This window comes from Mastigoproctus giganteus, chromosome 9 (genome assembly GCF_048544385.1).
Source record: "Mastigoproctus giganteus isolate SK-2022 chromosome 9, ASM4854438v1, whole genome shotgun sequence".
Classification (NCBI taxonomy): domain Eukaryota; kingdom Metazoa; phylum Arthropoda; class Arachnida; order Uropygi; family Thelyphonidae; genus Mastigoproctus; species Mastigoproctus giganteus.
Window position 1 is genome coordinate 174,943,413 of NC_143583.1, and position 18,196 is coordinate 174,961,608.

The window sequence follows — 18,196 nt, forward strand, 5'->3', positions numbered from 1 at the left end:
GGCTTTAGATAATGCTTGTTTTTTAAACAAATAGGTTCCTTTAAATAAGAGATTTTAGAAACTCCAGAAATGTTACTTTGTTACTGATGTTTGGTTTTTAGGAGCATTAGCAACTAGGGCCATATTGCTCTGGGATATGCGGTGGTCATTCCCTGACCTTTCCGCATCCTCCGTATTTGGTGGTGATGGGCTCAAACCCCGGTCTAATCAAGAAGCATGTGCTACGCACTGCTGCTGCTCCTTCCCACCTGGCTACGGAGGCGCCCCAGAAATGTTACAATAAAGGTCAAGTTGTCCTGGGGTAATGTATGCTGCCATAAAAAGTATACAATCTGTTATTACCTGTTATGCTGGTAAATCATCTGTATTAAAACACTTATGAATTTGAGAGAATTTCTATCCTAACAAATTACAAAATACAGTTGAAGTAACAAAACCAAATAATTTACTGAGTAACATGTTTTTACACAATTTACTGAGTCATGTAAAAGATGAAGATCACACATATATAATAATCTCCCTAGCAAATGCAACAAAAACCTTACCTGCAGTCTCTCCTTCTTCACTAGAGATCAGAATAGTACCTATAAGAGAGGGAAAAAAAGCATCAAATTTCCAGTTGACCTTTTCTCTAGCAAAATTTTACTAATTCAGTGTTTTCTTTTTCTTGGATTAATAGATGCAAAAAAGTAAATAACTAATTATATCTTGTTAACAATTAATTACTAACTGATTAGCTAAAAATATAAAAGTAATTGATTTCACTCCACTCTATATACCTCCCAAAGCAATATTCATTCAAGATTTTTTAAACATTTTATAGTTAACAGCATGTAAAATGCAACATGTATTTCAAATTCTGATTTTATAAATTAAATCATATAGTTAGGAAAAAAGTTGTGATTTTCTGCAAAATTAATCTCTCTAAATAAACTAATATTGTGAGTTTAAATTAGTTTATTCAGCCTATTGACTAAATCAGTGTTTCCCTGTGTTCCGCTGAACACTAGTGTGTTCTGTGAAAAATCATAATTAATAATTAAAAAAAAAATAATAAAATAAATAAATTTTGCATATTTGTAATGTATACCACTTTTGTATCATTATAATTTTTAACATTATTTTTTTTTTCGGTTTTTAATATACATGGACCAATAATCAAACAAACTGTGGAACACTATTCTGGCAGGCTTTTGCATAGAGAAGTATGTGTAGAGGTAATGACATCTATGAAAAAGTGGCAATGTATCGATCTAATATGCAATTTGAATGTGATTTAGCCTCGAGTACACGGGTTAAAGGAGAGGGGGAAGCGAACCGACATCATAACTAAACTCACTTCCTTGTATAAATGTTTTTTGATAATTATCAGTATTTTGAAATATTATTATTAAAATGAGAAGCAAGTACTCCTAGTATTGCAACTGTGGTTGATGAAAACGAACACAATACTGTCACACTTCAAAGTGAGGATGAACAATCGTATCCTTTTGTTCCCCAAAAATCTGAAGTGAAAAGACAGTAACCAACTAATAAAAGACCAAAACAAAAGGATGATGCAGTTATTTGAATTTTGGCTTTATATGTGTTGGAAATAAAGATGCTCCTGATACACAGTGCGTCGTATGTAAAAAAATATTAGCAAACAGTTCTTTGGCTCCATCTAAACTTGTGTTTTGTAAGTGTTCCGTAAATATATTGTGAGATGAAAAGTGTTCCGTGATTACAAAAGTTTGAGAAATGATGGACTAAATATACCATACAATTAGGTAAAATTTCCCGAACCTTGCCAGAACCCATTATCAGACCATACTTGGTGGTACTGTTAACAGCCTCCTGCCAGCCAAATGCCAGAATGAAGGAGACAGACTATGCAAGATGAAATATTAGGATACACAATGCCCTTCTTACCCTTTGCATTGTATCCCTCTACATTCACTAGGCAAAAGTAAGTCACCACAGTGGTTTGTAGGCTCCTGCCAAATCATGGAAATTGCAAATGGCATAGCCTTCTTTTTACCATTTTCCCACAATCTCAATGCTTCTATACAGGTATGGCAAAATTATGTGGAGCCTATTGGTTATCTTGGTCACAGATTTTCACTACAAAATAAGACCAATATAAACTGTTTACAAATTCTGTAATATTTTGTCTTTGCCTGATAACTACATAACTTCCAAAAATATAACAAAATAAGTTTGGATTGTTTCAAACACTTGTGTGAAGACAATTTACCCACTTTACAAGACAAGTTTGACACGATAACCTCAAAAATAAGCTCAGCTGATACTGATTAACACTGCTGCATGGAGCCCTCAAGGTCAAGAAATAAATGATTGAAGGCAATCTTGCAAACATGTGAAGATTTAGTTTACAAATTCCCAGCATTTACTCCTAGCTTAATACATTCAATAATACAACTAGACATCAACTTAAGCGATTTTTGAAAAAAAAAAAAAAAAAAAAAAGAGTACGTGATAGAAAAAATTAATAACATTTCTGAAATCAGTGTAAAAAAAAATTAAAGAAAGCTATTAGTTTACAAACATCGAAAACCATGCAGAGTGGTATTATCTGTAGAAATGCAGGTGTCCAGATAGTAATGGCAGTGCAGTGTATAAAGTTTAGGGGACTAATGTCACACTAAATGCTATTTTTAAATTTTCATAAAAAAGCAGAATAACACCTATATGACAAGCATATTCAAATCTCTTGTGCACTAAGCTAACAAACCAACTTTTCATCAAATACAAGAGCTAAAAATTTGGTCTCATATCTGGTAAAGCATTTTGTTCAAGCCTCAGTTCAGGTTCAGGATAAAGATTACACGTGCAAAAAAATGCATTCTCATTTGCAAAAATTATGACAGAGTAAAATAATATGTGGAGGTCCCAAAGTCTCAAAACTTTATTAGACAGTTGGACAGACAACTTGAGTAGTCGGGTCTCGACTACTCAAGTTGTCTGTCCAATTGCAAAAATTATTTGCAGTGAGAACATAACCAAAGTCTAGCAGTTGAGGTGGTTGATGGCTTGTTGCCTTTCAATGGCCCTCATTTCATATGATGGGTCAAAATATGCTGAAGTCATCAATGTAGATGACATTATATACAGTTGAAGGAAGTTCTGTGATGGAATTTACTTCAATACCAAGAAGCATAACACTTAAAATTTATCCTTGGGAAACTCATTCCTCTTGGGAAAATAACTGAGTTAAATCCTGCATGACCTTGAAATTAGTAATAAAAAGTTTTTAATGAATACAGGGAAGTGGCCTCTAAGACCGAGACTACAGGCCATTTAAAATAGCAAATCTCCAAGTTTTGCCACATGTTTTTTCCAGATCAAAGAAGACAGACACTGGGTACTCATGTTTTAAGAAAGCATCTTGGATATACATTTAGTCTCATTAGATTGTCCAATGTCATCCCACTCTTTTGAAAGCTACAATGTATCCAAGAGAGGAGGTCATTTGCTTCTAAATACTATATAAGATGAACAGTAGCTATTTTCTGTAGGATTTTGAATTAAACAACTCTTCAGAGCAATGGACAATATTTGGAACTTTGGGATCCTTCCCTGGCTTAGGTAAAGCAAGGACTACTGCCTTATGCAGGAGTCCAGAAACTGCTCCTCAAGAAAAATTCGCTATACAGAAAGAGTAGATGATTCATAGATTTTGACTTTCATAATGAATGAATGACCTGGTCCAGCAGCAATCTGAAATATCACATCCATTACATTCCAGTATCAATGAAGGGTAACAATCAATGATATATATTTTCCCTTCTTTTCCAGATTTCACACGAATACAGAAAGTGACCTCTAAGACCAAGGCTATAGAGGTAATTAAAATTACTAAGTCTCCCAAATTGTGTCACATGCTTTTCCATATAAAAGAAGACACTAGGTACTCAGTACCTAGGCAACAGAGGATGTAAAATGGATTCATGGTTCCTTTTGGCTCTACTGTCAAGCAATGTGCTTCTAAAGATTGGTGGTAGTGATGCTGTACTCTGCCAGAGGTTGAAAGGTATTCCAAAGTTGAAATCCTTCTCCCCACAAGTACAATGATTATCATAGGGAAGTGATCACATCTAACCAATCTTCACACTTCCATCTCCCAAGTACGTGAAGGGAGGAGAGACAGGGAGCAGACAGAAAGCATCTAAGTAGATATGTAGAAAAAGGTGTTAGTTTCAGCTTTAGAAGGGAGAGGTCATCGACAGTGTATTATGCTTTACAATACAGTCCCCTCCCATTAATGTCAGCACTATTAACAAAATTGTATATCCCCTGAAATCAACAACAAGTTAGATGGGAAGGAAATTATATGAGGGCTGTTCAATAAAGGATGATCATAACTTTTTCTTCAACAACTGTATTGATTGCTATTTCTAGCTGAGCTGTGGAATTTAAGACCAAACTAATCTGCATCACATAGCAACTGCACAATCGACTCGTGCACACAGTGTGATTTTGGCAGTCAATCGAGTTTATGCCTGTTCAGTTTTGCCTATGTATATCGATGGACATGGCACACAAGGAACAGTTTGCTGCTCTCAAATTTTGTTTCTGTCTCAAGAAAACATCAGCTGAAGCATATGAAATGTTAGAAGAGGCTTATGGTGAATCTACGCATCCACATAGCACTGCTCGCAGGTGGTTTGTTTGTTATTTGTTATTTGGTTTTTAGGAGCATTAGCAACTAAGGCCATATTGCTCCGGGAATATGCAATGATCATTCCCTGATCTTTCCGCATCCCCGTATTTGGTGGTGACGGGATCGAACCCCGGTCTAATCAAGAAGCGTGCGTTATGCACTGCTGCTTCTTCCCACCTGGCTACGGAGGCGCCACTCGCAGGTGGTTTCGAATGTTTAAACACGGATGTGATTCAATCACAAAATTTAGCGGTCCCGGAGCTCCAGCCACTGCGGTCACCACAGCAAATGTAAGCACTGCTTTTATAATCATGACACACAATCACTGTATAATAGTAAGGCAAATGGTAGAGATGTTGAGAATATCAGCAGGAAGCATGCTGGGTTCCAAGACTACTTGCACTTGAGCAACAGCAAGTTTGTGGAGGTCTGTCAGGAGCTACAATGGATAGTTACTGAAGATGGCAAGGTTCTGCACAAGGAGATAACAGCACATGAGATATTACTTTATTATATAGACCCAGAGAGTAAGCAACAAAGCTCTGTTTTGAAGTCTACGTCATTTCCAACACTGGGAAAAAAAAAAAAAAAAAAAAAAAAAAAGTTGTGGATCTTGCAAGAAAGGTTATCGTCACCTTTTTTTTTTTTTTTTTTTGACATTTAAGGAATGGTTTACCAGCATGTTGTGTCGTGTCATTCGATTGTTATGGAACCCTACTATAGAACTGTACTATACCCAATTGGTTGGATGCTGCATCACGATAATGCAAGACCTCAAACATTGCACATGCTGTCATCGAGTACTTGTTGTTATTTGGTTTTTTTTTTTAGGAGCATTAGCAACTAAGGCCATATTGCTCCGGGATATGCGGTGGGCATTCCCTGACCTTTCTGCATCCTCCATATTTGGTGGTGACAGGCTCGAACCCTGGTCTAATCAAGAAGCATGTGCTATGCACTGCTGCTCCTTCCCACCTGGCTATGGAGGCGCCGTCATCGAGTACTTAGCCAGCATTAACATCAAATGTGTTCCTCATGTGCTCTACACCTCTGACCTGTTGCATTAACTACAAATAATGTATTTACGTGCTCATAGATGGCAGTAATGTTGGGAAGGTTAAAATGTGTCTGTTCGCACCCATGCTTCTCTCCCTGCGATTTTTTTTTATTTACAAAGTTAAATAAGGAGTTGAGGAAAACTTTACCAGTCATCAGAAGAAGCTATAAAGACAAATGGGGGATTACTCTGAAAAGGGCCATCAAAATATGGATAATTAATAAAAGTGTGTTGTTGAAAAAAAAAAAAAAAAAAAAAAAAAAAAAAGAGTCATTCTTTATTGAAGAGCCTTTGAATAAGATCATCATGGTCTGTCTTGGGGGGTGGGAAGATGTTGGTCCTAGGCAGCAATTGAAGTATACCATTAGTAAAACCCAACTGCAATTCTATTCAATACAGCCTCAGTTTGTTGTGGGTAGCAGAGGCTGTAATGGGGTAACTCATTTTACGATAACACCATAACATAAAAACCCACAGTTTTTACGTTATGGTTTATATCAATAAACATTCCAGTTATTGATATTATCGCAAATGTAATAAGATCGAGTTTACTACCTGTTTATAATAGATTGAGCTACCAGAAAAGCCCAATAAACTGGAAAGTGCAAATTGTTTTTATTGTATTATGGTAGTGACCTCCAGAAATATGTTTTAGAAAAATATCACAAAGGCGTTCAAAATTGATTCTTATAACGGAACATATGATAATGATCAAAGGGTAGTGCAATTTCCATTATAAAAACTGACCTTTTAGAGAGATAAATAGCTTAGTTCTATAGTGAAAATTTCAACTTCTGAGGTCGTGGAACAAATAAAAAAAAAAAAAAAAAGTATGTGTCATTCCGTGATTTTTTTAAGGTTGCACCGGCCGGCAAAAACTTACAAAGTCACATTTCCATAAGTCGAGTATTACGTAAACCGGGGAGTGCATGTATTTACATTTCATCTTCAGCATTTAGACAAGAACATGTTCCTATACTGTTAACAACACTCAAATGTCAATAATAAAAAAAAAAAAAAATTTTTTTAAATAAAAAAAAATTTTATTTTTTATTATTATTGACATTATTTAAGTGAATTTGGAGTTCCTTATTTTTGCCTTTGCTGTTAGTGCTGCAAACAGTATATTACTGTGTGTGTGTGTGTGTGTGTTTGTAGGTAGAGAGAGAGAGAGAGAGAGAGAGAGAGAGAGAGAGAGAGAGAGAGAGAGAGAGAGAGAGAGAGAGAGAGAGAACAAAAATGAAATGAGTACAACTTACCAACAAGGAATCTATGCTTCAAGCAAAAAAACAATCATTGTAGTGAACAAGTTATTGTTATAACGTTGTATTTATATAAGAAAGAGTCCACAAAATTAATAGGATATATTTTGCAAGTTCAAATGAGTTGAGATATATAATTTTGGAATATGACATACTAAGCTGCATCAATACTCTTCAAAGTTTGAAAACAATGAGTTTAATCCATTCACTGCAGCAGATTTCCTTTTGGTTTTCATCACTGACAGTAAATTTTTTAAATAAGTTTCCTTTCCAATAGTATACTATTGGAAATAAACGAAAGATAATAAAATTTTTCGACTTGAAAAGAAGAGTACTATACTGATGCCTAAAGTTATTTTTCCTACAAAGAATTATCCAACTTAAACTTCATAAAAAGAAAGAACAATTTTCCAATAATAGCATTTGTTAAATATTGAACTTAATTTTTATACAAAGATTCAAGGTTTTATAAAAATATCACTTAAGTATTACTGCTGTAATAGTCTTGCTCAATTCATAATCGCTGCAATAATACACCAACCATACAATTGAAACTTTATTAAAATAGGAATAATATAGTGTAAGACCAGATCAAATTAAAACAATAAAATAAAAATAAAATATAAAGAATAGCAATTACACTATACAGAATAAAAGAGATAAAAACAACCTTAGCTTTCGGAGGCAACTGCCTCCTTAATCAACAGTAAGACTTAACATAATAAATACATTAAATTGTGCTTAAAAATTTTTTATTGCATATTTTCATTGGTGTGGGACCAATTACCATACTTTATGTGCTTTGAATATTACTAATTCGTTAGGTGCCTCTGTAGCCAGGTGGGAAGGAGCAGCAGTAGCACACGCTTCTTGATTAGAACAGGGTTCGAGCCCATCACCACCAAATATGGAGGATGCGGAAAGGTCAGGGAATGACCACCACATATTCCCGGAGCAATATGGCCTTAATTGCTAATGCTCCTAAAAAAAACCAAATAACATAACGAATTCGTTTAATACGATGGTTTCACAGGATTCATTATTCGTACTAATCGAGGCTTTGCTGTACAATTTTAGAGAAGTAGATATGATACTGACCTGTTGTATTACATGCAAATAATAATGTCTGCATGTGCTCATAGATGGCAGTACCACTGGGAGGGGTTAAACGTTCATTCTTGTCTGTGTTTACTTAATATGTTTAATATGTATATCTTAGTACAATTTAGGAAAGCAGGTATGACACTGACCTGTTGCATTACCTGCAAATAATGTCTTTATGTGCTCATAGATGGCAGTAATGTTGGGAAGGTTAAAATGTGTCTGTTTGCACCCATGCTTCTCTCTCTTTCAGTAATAGAAAACAGTAGTATTATGAGCACACGTACAGTTTATCTGCATATCTACTGCATGTTGTTTGTTTCCTTATGTGTTTTGCTTAGCACTGCATATGATATGAAATCATCATGACAATTTCTGATATGTGTGAGGATGGTTTTCAACAAAACTCAGAGGAAGAAAACCTATAGTATTACTAAATCTGCATATTCTTTGTACTTTGGTTGCAAGATTGGCAACCAGGAAAATACTTGGCTCCACACGTGTGCTGTATTACTTGCACCAAAAATCTGAGGATAAAGCAAACTGAGAAAATTAGAAGTATGCATTCAGCTGTTCAACCTACGGTGTGGCAAGACCTGTGAAACCATATTGATGATTGATATGCCTGCATTACAGAAATATCCCTGATGGTACTAAGGTGATTATTCCTTTGTATAAGGCAATGGGTCAGGCCATGCCTTGAGTACTGCATACAGGTCTGGATGCCTCATTTTAGGAAGGATGTAGAGTTGCTAGAACAAGAAGGGCAGCAAGATGAGGGGAACAAAGGGTTGTTCTTATGAAGAAAGGCTTAAATTCAACAAATTGCAGCATCTGGACAGTAGGCACCTGTGAGGTGATCTGATTGAGGTGTATAAGGGGCTCACATCTGGTGATTATGGGCTTGGCACACCAAGGCCCTGAGCTGGATATCATCATTCTTCTCTTTTTTGGTGACTCCCTTCTATTTCTCTCTCTCTCTCTCTCTCTCTCTCTCTCTCTCTCTCTCTCTCTCTCTCTCTCAGGGTAACTCGGGAATTTTTTTTTTTTCGGCTGGTGCAGCATAAGCCTCAGGCTTTGCATTATATAGCTAATAATATTAATAAGGGCTTGAATGGGTTGGGTAGGCGCAATGCTAATGGTATTCTTCCTCTTTCTCAGATTACAAACCTAAGGGAGCATAAATTCAAATTGGGGAAAGATAGTTGTAGAATAGATGTGTGGAAATTTGCCTTTAGCCAGCGGGTAGTTGATTGCTGAAACAAACTTTCATATGTTATTGTGTAAATTGATTGCTTAAATAAATTGAAAATAAGAACTGGATGAACTTTTAGAGCAAATGTTGTGAAATGGGATTTATTTATTTATTTTTGGCTGATGCTGTATAAGCTTGCTTTCTTGCATCACATGCCTCTGCTAATTCTAAAGCAAGCACAACATCAAATATCTTAACATATCATCTACAATAAGGCCTGTACCACATAATGAAGAGTTCCTGAAATCAGATTAACCAAAATTATGGGATAAAGGAAGCACAAGAAGCAGTGATGAATATAGCAAGGATTATTGTGTTGCAGCCTTTGCTGGACCATCCACTTCAAAATATTTGGCAAAACACCTTGAAAATTATAATGTGCTGCACTTAATTAAACAAAAAGAGTTGAATGACTCAGTGTGATTTAAACTTATCTAAAGAGCAAGCGGCACTCCTTTATTCTAGGTTACAACAGGAACTAAAATTACAGTATATCGAAAACATCAAACAACGCCTCAAAATTAACCTTTGAAGCACTTTTGTTCCATAATGGAAACACATATGGAAGTATGTCCATATGCAATAAAGTAACGTGATTTTGCTTGCAATTTCTGTGGTGACCTTAAGGTTATTGAACTACTCACTGGTCAAAAGGGAGGATTCATAAAATGCTACTGTTTTCGATGTTTGTGGAACATTTAAGCAACAGAAAAAAACCTACTGTACAGCAATGGGAAAAGAAGGAGAAATTTTTAATAGAGAGAAGTAATATAAAAAAATGTTTTCCAATTTAACAGAACTAAAATATAAGCAATCCTAACCCTTTGCTCTCTGGATCTTTCTGAGTCTCTCTGAAGACACAGCTAGTCCTATAGTGTTAAATACTTCTAGTCAGCTTGTGAAACTCTTTCCTAATCGTATCTTTTAGAAGAGTGATAGCGGGGAAAGTTTGCATGTTTTATCCTGAAAGGGTCGTCAAGTCAGTGAAATAGTATCTGGAGGGAACACCCTAGCTCAGGGAAAGAAGGAATTTTCCCAGAGCCCAAATAAACTTCTAAGACGATGTATTTAAAACAAAAGCTACAGGATACTGAACTAGGCTTGGTGATCATTTAAATAATGATTCATATCATGGGTTTCTTGGAAGAAGGAATGAAGATAACTACAAATCTCCAGTGTCAACCTTTACTGCAACATTATAAAGACATAGCCAAATATCTTTGAAAAATCATTTTCTTCATTCCATCTGTCCCCATCTGTACATATATGCTGCAGTGCCAACTATTGTCCCACATGCAACTGTGTCAATAGTTCCCCTCGGGCAGTCAGCAGCAACATGCAACAGTGTTCTGTATTCTTAATTCCATCCTGACGAGACTACATGACAATTTTTCATACTTTTCATTTCACAATTTATATTTTACCACTTTTAATACAATCGAAAATATATTTGCATCTTGGCTAGAAATCACTACCAACATGCGTTCTGTTTGGTAGCTTGTTTTGCCCATTTTGACAAATGATTTCACTGGTTTTGAATCGCAAATTCACACAACTGCCAAAGACACTGTGAAGATCGGAAAAGACTGGATTCGAAACTTTGTACACTGCCAATGTACGTGACTGCACTGACTCACATGCAAATGACTTAGATGATGCAACTCTCCTTGAACTTGATGAGCAAACTACATATGAAGAGGAGGAAAACAATTCTGAAGTGGATAACGCTGAAGTGGCACCAAAAGAATTTTCAACAGAAGAATTGGACAAAGTTTTTCAGGGACATGGCAACGTGATTATGAATGGAGATCCAGATGTTGAACGTAGCATGATAAGAAAAATTTTACAAGATGGGTTTGATGCACAAAGGCTTGTACACCAAGAAAAAGAAGACGACTTCAGACTATTATAGAAATATCTAAATAAACAATAAAGCTTTTTTCTCATCTCTCATGATGTTACCTTTTCATTAATAAAATTTTTTCAAATATTTTTTTATTTCAAAATACTTTTAATTGGCTATCAAGTGCAAATTGTTTATAGATTTATTATAATTTATTTATATACTGTTTCTCTGGTACACATTCAATTAAAACCATTATAATTATACCTCAATCAGCATAGTTTCACATAACACGGAACAGTTCCGGTACCAATTATCGGTGCTATGCAGGGTATTGCTGTATTTGTATTCAACAAATGGCTGCAGTCGTACTTACTAATTAAGCTACTGGATTTGATTTCGCTAACGTCTTCCAAGCCAAGGTGTTTTTACACAAAACATCTTTTGTGCACACAGGGTACACAGTTTTTTTTTACTGTGACAACTGCAATATGTGGAAATATTTTGCATCATGATTACTCTCAAGATAACTGAATTTGTATCTCTTAGTTACCCATGGCACCATTTACTTTATAGAAGTGGGAAAAAACAGTCTCCATTCCTAATATAATGAACATTTTTTGATATTTGTAGGGCTACACAATCTTTCTACTATATATATGTGAGCAAATAACAAAATTTCCAAGCAAATTTTCTACCGAAAGCCTGTATTTAAGCACACTAAAGCTGGCATCAAATTGAAAAAACAGAAGAGAACAAAACTGAATAAATATAATTTTTTTTAAAAAAAATTACTGTAATTATTATTAAAAAAATTTGTTTAAGCACAAAATTCTCTGGCAGTGCAGACAGGCAGCCAGGACAGCACATTAGCATTAGTAGGGGCATATGATGCAAGAAAGCAAGCTTATGCAGCATCAGTCAAAAAAAACCCCGCTTACATTTCACCCCTTCGTTCATTCCAAATACCTGTCCAGCTCAGCCTTAAATTTATTTAGGCTATCAACTTCCACAACAAATGATGGAGGTTTCTTCCACCAACCATCTACCGCGCTGGCTAAAGGCAAACTTCCATACACATCTGTCTTTCCTCAATTTGAATTGATGCTCTCTCAGGTGATTATTCTGAGCAACAAAAAGAATCCCACCAGCACTGAGCATGCTCAAACCATTCAAGGCTTTATACACCTCAATCAGATCACCTCGCAGGTGCCTAGTCTCCAGACACTGTAATTTGCCTTTCTTCGTAAGAACAACTCTTTGTTCCATTCACTCATCTTGTTGCCCTTCTCTGTACTCGTTCTAACAGCTCTACATCCTTCTCAAAATGAGGCCTCCAGACCTGTATACAGTACTCAAGGTGTGGCCTGACCATTGCTTATACAAGGGAATAATCACCTCCTTATCCTGCTAGAAAAATTCCTGTATATCATTGACAAGACACTATGAGCTACTCTTGCAGACTGTCTGCACTGCTCAGAAAACTTCATATCTGCCTGCACAATTACCCCTAGCGCCTCCATAGCCAGGTGGGCAGGAGCAGCAGTGCGTAGCACATGCTTCTTGATTAGACAGGGGTTCGAGCCCACAATCCACGAAATACGGAGGATGTGGAAAGGTCAGGGAATGACCACCGCATATCCCCGGAGCAATATGGCCTTAGTTGCTAATGCTCCTGAAAAACCAACTACGAACGAACTACAAATACCCTCAGGTCCTTTTCGTTCTCTACCACTGTCAGTGTAGTACCACAGAGTTGATATGTCACTCCGGGGTTACTGCTTCCCATATGTAGTACTTTACATTTGTCAATGTTAAACTTCATTTGCCACCTCTCATCCCATCTGCTCAACTTTTCTAGATCCTGTTGCAGCAGCGTACTGTCATTAGTGTCCTTAACAACCCTGCCAACCTTCGTATCGTCTGCACACTTGGACATTAAACTTGATATACCACATCAATATCATTTATAAATACAGAAAACAACAATGGACCCAACGCTGAACCCTGAGGGACTGAACTAATAATATTAGTCCACGATGAGCAGTGTCCATTGATTACCACTATGTCTTCTCCCACTCAACCATCCCTTTATCCATAGCAGCAATTTGCCTCCAATGTCACACTGCTCCAATTTGTTCAGCAGTCTTCCACGTGCAACAGTATCAACAGCCTTTCTAAGATCCAAATATATGATATCCAAGTTATTTCCTGCATCCAGTTCCTTTGTGACCACATCATAGTATCCAATCAAATTGGTCAGGCAAGACTTTCCCTTAACAAACCCATGCTATGTCCGAGCTATAACTGAAGTCTTGTCTAGATCCTTCAGTGCTTCTTTAACCAGTGCCTCCGTCAATTTTCCTGGAACAAAAGTTAAACTAAGTAAACCTCTGAGTAAATCGCACTTCAGCACACTGTGATCATGCCAGCTAGTGGTTCCTTAATCTGCAGATTCTTAATGCATGAAGAATCACTACTGATATAGTGATTACTCCCTCTAGATCAAGAGTATTACTGCCTCTAGTTGTCTCCTGAACATGCCGATGTAGAAAACAATCATCCAATAAATCCACAAAAGCCTTGCTAGTGTGTGTGTGGGTGACCAACCCACAAATTCCAGTCAATATCTGGGAAATTAAAATCCCCCATTATAAGACTTTGTGATTTACTGGCCCACTCTATTTCCCTGTACAGTTGCATGCTGAGTTTTGTTTGTTTATGATTTACAGAGATCATCATCAGCCATTTTCAATCCACTCCAGGAAGAACACTTCTCCAGCAACTTTCCAATTCCTTTGTTTTGTGCAATGGCCATCCAATTTGTTATCAATACTGATATAGTGATTACTGCCTCTAGTTGCCTCCCGAACATGCTGATGTAGAAAACAATCATCCAATAAATCCACAAAAGCCTTGCTAGTGTGTGTGTGTGTATGTGTGTGTGTGTGTGTGTGTGTGAGTGACCAACTCACAAATTCCAGTCAATATCTGGGAAATAAGACTTTGTGAACTTTTGAATTTCATCCATCCATCTCCGTTGTTGTCTTCCATATTGTCATCCATCTCTGTCCATCTCCGTTGTTGTCTTCCATATTTTCTTTTAGCTCCTCTTGGGTATTATTCTGTTATTTTCTTAGTCCATCTCTCATCGCATCTTCGAGCTGTGTCCAGCCCAAATCCATTTCAGTTCTTTAGTTCTGATAAGAATGTCCTTTAGTTGTGTTTGCTGCCTAGACCATGTGTTTCTGTTCTTATCTAACAGTCCGATTCCTAATATAATTCGTTCCATTCTTTGCTGTGTAGTTGTCAGCTTCTCTTCCATTCTTTTGGTGAGTGCCCAAGTTTCACTTCCATAAGTCATGGTGGGGGTATACATTGGTTTATTATTTTACGTTTCAGACAAATTGTAATATTGCCTCTCAGTATGTGACTATATTTCCTGAATGCTATCCAACCAAAATTTATTCTTCTCTTGACTTCCAGCCAACCTTTTCAATTTCTATCCCTTCAACGGTTATATCCCTTTCTGTGGCATACTTGTTCTTTTGTTTTAGCCAAATTCATCTTTAGTCCGAAATTCTTACTAATTCTGCATAACTGATTGAGATTTTCCTCTAATTCTTTGGGACCATGGCTTATGATCACAACATCACCTGCAAATCGTAAATGGTTTAGGTCCTCTCCATTCACACTGACTCCTTTCTGCGACCAGTCTAATCTTCTGAGAGCTTCCTCAAGGGCAGTGGTAAACAACATCGGAGATATTGTGTCTCCTTGTCGAACTGCTTTCTCAATTTTAAATTTGCTACTGTCTTTGTCTAGTCTAATAAAGGAGGTGGCGTTCTCATATATTTTCTTCAAAATCAAAATATATGGGGTATCTATGCCTTGTCATTCCAGTGCGTAAAACATTGCATTATGCTGTATGGAGTCAAATGAATTTTAATAATCCACAAATGCCAAGCATAATGGTGTTTTATATTCATTTGCTTTCTCCATTAGCTGTGATATTACGTGAAGGTGATTCATAGTTGAGAATCCTGTCCTAAAGCCATCTTTCTCTTTCAGTTGATTCTCATCAAGTATTCTTTCTAATCTGTTAGTGATGACCCTTGAGAACAATTTGTAAATGTGGGACAACAAGCTAACTGTTCTATAATTTCCAATTTCTCATTTGTCTCCTTTCTTATGCAGCAAAATCATGATTGCACTGTTCCACTCCTTAGCAGTCACGCCTTTCTAATGTATTTTGTGAACAGTTCAGCCAGTTTCCATGTCATGTTTCTTCCTCCTAATTTTAACAACTGTAAAGTAACTTCATCTTCACCTGGGGCTTTTTGATTCTTCCTTTTCTTCAATATCTGTTCTATCTCATCAAGAAGGATATTTGGCAAGTCGTATGCAGTGTATTCGGGCCGGAACGCACAGAAGTGATGTTCCAGTACTTTTTTCTAAATGTCATAGAAAAATCGTTAAATTTATACACCTGATATTATGAAACAATGGCATAATCAAAGGGGAGGGAGAAATATCTATTTTACCCATTGCTACTAAAAATATATATTAATAGCAATTTTTAAAATTATTAGATTTCTTTAAAAATTTATTTAAAAATAAAAATATAAATTTTGCAATGAAACTTGAATTTTCTTACTAAAGTTTAAGGTGTTAGATAGAGATATTCAACGAAGGAGAAAGCTCATCCGTGCAAATGCTGCATTTTGATTTGCCATGAGCTGAATGCTAGAACTGATTGTTCTATGAACCATGAGTCTGAAGTCTGATTCAGTTACTGTACAGTTGATCTGGTATTATCATATAGTCTTTTGGAGAACGGACGTTCCGGTATTATTATTTTTGGCAGTACACCTCTGGTCATATGTATTGTAAATTTGTGATCCATCTTGCTCACTGCTGGCATCATTCCCTTGTTCCTTATATAATATTTTATAGTAGTCTTCTGCTATTTGAACTATGCCTTCTCTGCTATTTATAAGTACACCACCACTATTCTTCAGTTTCAGCATCATTTGTCTTTCTGTATTACTGCTCATGGCTGCTGATTTAAATCCTTTGTTTTCTCTTAATGCTTGTTCTACTTTTCTTGTGTTAAATTTTCTTGTGTCCTTTCTAAGTCTGTTTCTAATGGCTTTGCATAACTCAGTATACTCAATTTTCTCCTTGTCAGTGATTTTCTTACTCTTCATTTGTCGCCTTTGGTTCATCATGACAAGTGTTTCTTGACTAATTTTTTCTTCTTTGGATTTCTTTTTACCTACAGGTTTCTCAGGCTTTATCACTTTCAGAAAGTTGTTGCATTCCTTGTCGACATCTTGGTCCTGAAAAGTCTACAGAAGCTCAAACTTGTTCTTAAGTTCCAGTACGTACTGCTTTTTCTCCTCTTCTGTTATGTCAAAGACCTTCATATTATTTCCTAAATTCAGTTTTTCTCTTTCTTTTCTTATCAAGTGAAATAGGTGAAAGACTTGTAGAATTTGCAGAATCTCGAGGAATGTCAGCAGTGAACACTTTTTCAAAAAATATCAAGTGTGCGTTGTATCATTCTGTGATCACTTCTAACATTTACCTTGTTCGGGAGGGTAACATTGTTCGCAAATATCTTCTGTTAGTTTGGATGAAGTCAATTTCATTAGTTGTTAATCCATTTGGGCCTTTCCATGTCCACTTTCTGTTCACCCTATTCTTGAAAAAGTGTGTTCACTACTGACATTCCTCAAGGTTCTGCAAATTCTACAAGTCTTTCACCTATTCCAAAATTTCCCGTAGTTTCCATTTCTGTGCTGTTTTGTCTCTTTCCAACCTTAGCATCGAAGTCCCCCATAGTGATGGTCTAGTGAGTTTTATGTTCATCTAGAAGTCTCAATTTCAGTGTACATTTCTTCGACTTCTTTATCATCATGGCTCAATGTTGGTGCATATATCATTATAATTTTTAGTTATTTTACTGGGATAAGGATGTGATTATTCCATTGTATAAGGCAGTGGTCTGGCCACATCTTGAATGCCAATGGGATTCTTCCTCAGACTATGCACATGAAGAAGCATTAAACTATTAAACTAGATGGCATATTAATAGCCGGGGGGGGGGGGGGTTGAGAAATTTTCGTAAATGCTGACATGGTATCAAGTTTATTTTCTGGGTCTTTTCAATCCAGGTGGACTATCAGTGAAAACATTGCAGACAAGGGTACAGAAGGGTTAATTAAGCTGAAAAAATTCTTATGTAACTACTTTTTTTTCTTGTATTTTTTATATATTTAATCTACAAATGCAAATAGCAAATGAAAACAGGTATACAGCAAATCATTCAAAGTCACTGTGATCACTAAATATTAGCCTGAACCTAGCACTCACTAACACTATGATAGCATGCAGCTAAACTAGAGTATTACTTATTTTTAATGTGTTTTCAATAAAAAATAAATAATGATAGCATGCAGCTAAACTAGAGTATTATTTATTTTTAATGTGTTTTAAATAAAAAATACCCATAAGCAATTCAATACAATTTGTAGTTAGTTTTGAATCTTTTTATTTTTTTTATTGTTAGTTGTTGGCGCATTGGCTTCTGTGGCCATATTGCACCTCCCAAGGTTTTTGCATTTTCTACTCCGATCCAAGCTAGAGGCGGGATTTGAACCTGCGACCTTTGAGTTGCTAGGAAGGCACTTTACCCACCTGGCTAGCCCGGTCGACTAGTTTTGAATCACCCTGTATAATACAGTGAGTAAAATAATGTGATTTAAGAAGTTTTTGGGTATTATCGAAGTACACATCCTCAGAATCTATCAGGAAGGGAGGGGAGAGAGGAAAAGAAAAGATATTGGTGGGGTAAAAAAAAAAAAACAAACAAACAAACGATATAAGACTGGAGAATTATCACCTTTTCCATCATCAATTTCAGCATCTGGGGCAACCATATGTAACTTTTCTTTCAGCACCTATGAACATAAATACAGAAAAATTAAGCAAGACATGATGATTTAGTATA

General features: G+C 36.2%; 1 protein-coding gene across 1 annotated transcript in view; it reads right to left on the reverse strand.

The window, feature by feature from the left end:
• Uba2 (Ubiquitin-like activating enzyme 2) overlaps nt 1-18,196 on the reverse strand; it is a 368,774-nt gene that overhangs the window by 46,900 nt on the left and 303,678 nt on the right. The window contains exons 15-16 of the mRNA XM_090382009.1: nt 18,089-18,146; nt 546-584 (exon numbers count right to left, since the gene is read on the reverse strand). Of these exons, the coding sequence (XP_090238135.1) occupies nt 546-584; nt 18,089-18,146 (97 nt within the window). The remainder of the gene's footprint in view (nt 1-545; nt 585-18,088; nt 18,147-18,196) is intronic.